Source organism: Chrysoperla carnea, chromosome 3 (assembly GCF_905475395.1).
Source record: "Chrysoperla carnea chromosome 3, inChrCarn1.1, whole genome shotgun sequence".
In the NCBI taxonomy this organism is placed as follows: Eukaryota; Metazoa; Arthropoda; class Insecta; order Neuroptera; family Chrysopidae; genus Chrysoperla; species Chrysoperla carnea.
The window spans coordinates 37697082-37703028 of record NC_058339.1 but is presented as its reverse complement, the minus strand read 5'-3'; the positions used below and the strand labels follow the sequence as shown (position 1 = coordinate 37703028).

Genomic DNA, 5947 nt, shown 5'->3' with positions numbered 1-5947 from the left:
TTTGTTAATAGCGTGTAGGACAAATAGATTTTTGAACTGCTAACCTATTCCATTATTTGCGGCATCAATTGTAAGCTCATGGTGCAAACAATTTATCCTGTACTTAAAAATTGCAACTATAAGGATTAAATTTACACAAATGCAAAATTTACAAGCTACTTGTCGGTAGCTTGCACCTGTGATAAAATCTAGTTAATAATTTAAAAAATGTGTTTATAGAAAAATTTATGATGACATAATAGCATTTATAATAAGATGGTACGATCGGCATAGCTTTATCTACACGCAAACATAATTAAATTATTTTTAATTTATTCATTAACTAGTGCAAGCATTAGTACATCAAATAATCATATGTATGTAATCCTGCAAGTGATATCTCGCGAATACTTTCTCAATAATTAAATTATTAATTTGAAAATTATAATAATAATAATTTTATTATTTAATAATTGAATAAGATCTTAATCAATTTCGTTTTATTATCTGTACGCCGGTTTAAAATTATCGTAGTTAGAGTGTGTAAAAAATAACACATTGATAAACTATATCAAACTATTTTCTACAGTTTTAAATTATTGTAGAATAGATAATTATTATAAAAAAAATTTCTTAATTTTTAGTTCACTGAATACAAGTTTTGTGAAGGGATATTTACCAAACTGGAAAAGATACCAAGGATAAACTTCTGGATAAAATATTTTAAACTAATTTAAAATAAAAAACTTAGTTAAATATTTTTTATATAATTTATTTTTAAAAAATAATCAATTATTTATTTAATAAATCAGTCTTCTCTAATCAGTTCATAATACAAAAAAACTTTTTTAAATGTTTTTTTACAACGTAAAAATATTCAAAATAAATAAAATAATTATAAAAAAATTTAATGACTATTTTTGTACTAAAATCAGTCAAAAAAATTAAATAAATATATTACTAAAAAAATTGAAAAAAATTTAGAGCCTAAATTGAAAATTACGAATTCAACAAATTTGTCAAAAACTAATAAATATATTTTATGTAATTTTGTTTAATTTTTTGCAATTCAAATGGACGGTAAATTTTTTTTGAAAAATTATTTCGAAAACTAATAAATATATTTTTTGTGGCTAATTACTTCTTTATTATTGATTATTTTTAACTGAGTAAATTTCAGATGCTTTTTCAATATCATCTTGAGAGATCGGACATAAACATGGGACTAATTGAACATTTTGTAAATTTGGTTGAGGTGTTAATTGTGCTTGCAAAGGTACTTGAATTGGTATTGCTGGAATTGACTGAGATTGAGATGGAGGTTGTTGTTGTTGCTGTTGAGCCATTAATAATGGAGTTTGTTGTGGATAATGCGATGATACAGAAGATGCTGATAGATCATTGTTATTACTAGCGGAAGAAGGATTGATGTATTGTGCTTGAATATTTGATGCTTGTGGTTGAAGGAATCTTTGTTGATGATAATAATAGTGTGATGGTGAGACCGGCCATTGTGGTTTTGCTACCCTGTAATCAAATAGAAGCAAAACTTAAATAATTTTTAAAGAATTCATTGGATAATTAAAGTACTTCGTAAGTTAAGTAGAATCTAAAGACCATATTGCTTTGAATGACCTAACTGGATATTAAATTTGTACCAGTATAATAGTAATGAGCTTTACAGTGAAATATAAACCTCGGAAGCCAGTTTTAAAGTAGTCTCATGAACTGAAACATGTCAATGTTCCTTTTATATGCAAAAAAAAAAATGTATAAGTGAAATTGTCAATTATTTTAATTAATCCCATTGAATTTTTTCCATGCACTTCCTCCAACATTAAATTTATCTTCGTGTTTCTTTCTAATATTAATATTACCGTAAAGTTATACTAAACATTCATATTCGAAATACGGAATCCTATTACTATTTCATCGATAAATAATAATCAATAAATATTTATTCAAATCATTAAATATATTTTTTAGTTTCTAATTATCGCAATTTTTTTTTTTTTTTTTTGCGTAAACAGATACACTCAAGCACAAACAATAACACAATTTTAATAATAATTAATTCATAATGACAAAATTTTTTTAATATAAATTTTCTATTGAACAATTCGACGATAAAAATAATTTATTCATTTCATCATTAAAAATTTTTGGTAATAGGTAGTTACATCATTTAATATCCACTAACAAAATAGGATAACTGTAAAAAATTATTCCCAAAATTTTGTCTCTATAAAAATTTTGAAATAATACTCAATAAATTCTGATGTTCTCGGTATTTTATTAGTCCCCAGCGAAAAAAGAGGGGTGTTATTTATAAGTTTGACCACTTGTGTGGGTGCCTGTCTGTCTGTTTGCGTGTCTGTTTATGACATCGTAGCTCCCTAACGATGATTTTGTTTCTTTTTTAGATAAGTTTTGTTTCTTTTTTAGATATTTGTTTCAGGCTTTAGATAAAACTAGCATACACTTGCAAGCATTAATGCTCCATTTTTCCTAACCTTTCAGAAGAACAGCATAGCTTTTAAGCATGTATGTTCCATTTTTCCAAACCTTTTTGAAAGATACTGGGGCCAAGTGATTATTTTTGGTCTATTTTAAGAGGCACAAACACAAATAAATACATAGAAGCAAAGCCGAGTCATTTTTCAAATTTTTAATATTGTTGTAGGTATTTTTTTGTAAATAAAAAATAATAAATATTTCTTCATAATTTTTTCGAAACTCAGTATACCCCAATTGTTAATGATAAACACTTTTCATAACCAGGTAAACTAATGATAATTTAATGGAAAGTGTTCTTAGCTATGTTTCAAGAAATTGGTACTGTGTTTTATTGTAAGATTCCTTATCACACTCAGATATATTCGTCAGTTATTATAGTCGAGAAAATTGATCACTATTGTTAGGCCACGCTAAAAAATTAAACTTTCATAGCATATATATTATGGCTTAAAACTATTCAAATAAAAGGTTAACTCTCTCATTAAATTTAAGCTTTATTTATCTCTATTAAATAAAAAAATTAATTTAATTCCTTTTAAGCCCACTTAAGTTTTTTTTAAATAATTAGAACATTTTAAGTTATCTAAATTCTTAAATAGGGAATAATTGAAAAATTTCAAAAAATTATCCAGTACATTGAGTGTGTTTTTTTTTTCATTTAGAAATAAAATGAAAAAAAAAATTATGATTAATGACTTTTGTGTCTATATTTTTATTATATTTCATATTTCTATAATTTTTTTGAATGATAAAATGTTTGAGATTGGTATAACAAGCTTGTTAACATAACAGCTAGGCTGCTCAGCAGCCTCTCACTAGGCGGCTTTTATTATTTGTGTCTGACTAATGATTTGTTTATAAATTATAAGGTATATTAAGGCGACTGACCAAAATATATATTTTTTTTTATCTGTTAACAAAAAAAGACCGTGAGAGATTTCTGAGTCGTATTGACTTTAATTTTTTTTTTATTTATACGACTTTTTTCATGATTATTTTTAAATATAATTATTTAATCAATTTGTGTATTGGTTTTCAGATGAATAGTCCAACAAGTAATCTCTATTAACAATCATTACCATTATTTCGAGTATTATAGAAAAGGGATAAGCGAGAGGAATCTTTACTTATCTTTATTTTTAAATCCAGCGAAGCGGGTGGGTATCACTCTAGTAGTCAGATAAAGTAATTAAATTATAAAATGCAATATTAAAATAAACAATTTTTTTGCAGAATGTTTCAATCAATTTTGTTTACTATAAAACTTTTTTTATATAATAAATATCTTGTTATCGAAAAAGTGGACCAACGATTAAACACATATGTAAACAAGAGACACGTTTCGATAGCCTATTTTCTTTTTCAAGCCCTCTTAGTAATTAATTTTGTGGCCACTTGACTCCCGTTGACAAGTTGGACATGAATCATAGCAATTATTTCTTTTTATATGTCTCAAATACATTTTTTGTGGAATTAATGTAATTTTTGTAATTTTTTAATATTAATTTTAAATATTTTTTGCATTTTTTTTTAATTTAAAATGTTTACACTTTAAAATTTTTATTAATTTAATTGATAATTTTTTTATATTATTCTAACAAACCAACTCGATTAATTATCTATTTCACTAATTTTCTCAATTTATTAATTTTACTGAAATATGTTTAAACCAAAAATTATTAGAAAACTGCCAAAAAACTATCAAAAATAAAAGCCACAAATTATTATTAAACAATACATAATTTATGGAGCAATATGTACAAATCATATGAATGTTTCTAATAAAAATAAATAATAAAGCAATCATTTGGAAAACTATTTCGATGAAATTTTTTTGAAAGTTCAAATAAATAATTAGGTACAACTTTTATATAATTCATCGATTATCAATAACAAATATTTTAATAATTTTTTCATGGTATTTTAGAATTTGGAAATTGTAAATAAATTTGCATTCAACTGAAAACTATTAAAAAGAAATAACCCAAATCAAAATTAAATTAATGTTTAAATTAAATTAGCGGCAAAAATTTAATTTTTTTACTTTTCAAAATATTAAAAAATTAACTTACGTTTCAGTAGTTCCCCAATTTAGAAAAAATGCTTCACTAATCGTTGAAATAACAACTAAAATTAACACCGTTATCTGCAAATAAAGCGAAAAAACAAAATTAAAATTTTCAAAAATAATTAATTTAAATTAGAAAAAAAAAATTGCACTGAAACGAACCATTGTTCGTAGCCACGATTCCATTTCGAAACACTTACAAAAAAAAAATCACTTAAAAAAACTAAAAAAAAAATTAAATTAAAAATGTTCACACGGTCAGTTAAATCTATTGGACAACAATGAAACCTCTTTTATGGTTACTGAAGTTTTTATACCACGGACAACCAAAAATTAAAAAAAAAAAAAAAGATTCCCAAAATAATAAAAGTATACGAGAGGCTATCATCAAACAACCCTTCTTCTTCTACATTACAATGATGAAGTGGTGTATTTATTTGCCCTTGACCAAAATTAGTCTAGGAGGTACATACCCATGGGAATGTTATTAAGTTAAGTATTGGGAAAAATTAAGTATATGAAAATTTATGTTGACAAATAGGGGGGGGGGGGTGATAGTGCTAGTGATAACTTTGTCTTTTACCAAAATCAATACTCAAGTCTTAATGTTCAAGTGAAACAATTTCGTAGCACTATACATGATACAATTATTAAATCCTAGAAAGAGATTTGTTATATAAGTATTCCAGAATTATGGGAACCCTTGCAAATTGTGAAAATCCAACGTAAATCAGTAAATATTCAATTATATATATTTGATTTCTTTGTAATATAATACTGTGTCCAGAAAATAAGGTGACATTAGACTTCCAACTCCCGTTTGTTGTGCATTATGAATTCCTTCCGCCCGGCCAAACAATCAACAAGGAATATTATGTGAACGTTATATGTCTTTTGCGTAACGCTATCCGCCTAAAAAGGTCGGAATTGTGGAAAGACAATTCATGGTTTTTACACCACGATAATGCACCATCGCATACTGCACTCATAATTCGTGATCATTTTGTCAAAAACTCCACCCATATCGTTCCGCAACCACCGTATTCACCTGATCTGGCACCGTGTGACTTCTGGCTGTTCAGCAAGCCCAAAAGACCGCTCCGGGGACACCGTTTTGATACGATAGAGGAGATTCAAGCCGCAGCTGACGGAGCTGAAGGAGAGCCCGGAAAGTGACTACAATCAGTGTTTCGAAGATTGGAAAATCCGTTGGTATAAGTGCGTTGCATCGGGAGGGGATTTGTTTGAAGGGAGTGAAATTGATTTGGAAGAATAAATAAAGAATTTTGAAAATAAATACAATGCCATTTTATTTTTTGGGCACAGTATAATAGAAGCGCAATAAAGTAATTAATTCTAAAATAAATTATCAATATAAAAATA

General features: G+C 26.3%; 1 protein-coding gene across 1 annotated transcript; it reads right to left on the bottom strand.

The window, feature by feature from the left end:
- Positions 1-1127: 1127 nt before the first annotated feature.
- On the bottom strand, positions 1128-4750 carry LOC123296007. The gene is made up of 3 exons (XM_044877468.1): positions 4727-4750; positions 4569-4642; positions 1128-1506 (listed from the first exon to the last, which is right to left on the bottom strand). The coding sequence occupies exons 1-3, from the start codon at positions 4748-4750 to the stop codon at positions 1128-1130; spliced, it is 477 nt and encodes a 158-aa protein (XP_044733403.1).
- Between the last annotated feature and the right edge of the window lie 1197 nt (positions 4751-5947).

Coding starts and splice junctions, on each gene's coding strand:
- LOC123296007 (XM_044877468.1), bottom strand. CDS start 4,750: ATGGAATCGTGGCTACGAACAATG. Junction 4,643..4,726: donor AATCGTGGCTACGAACAATG/GTTCGTTTCAGT, acceptor CTTTATTTGCAG/ATAACGGTGTTAATTTTAGT. Junction 1,507..4,568: donor AATTGGGGAACTACTGAAAC/GTAAGTTAATTT, acceptor ATTTGATTACAG/GGTAGCAAAACCACAATGGC.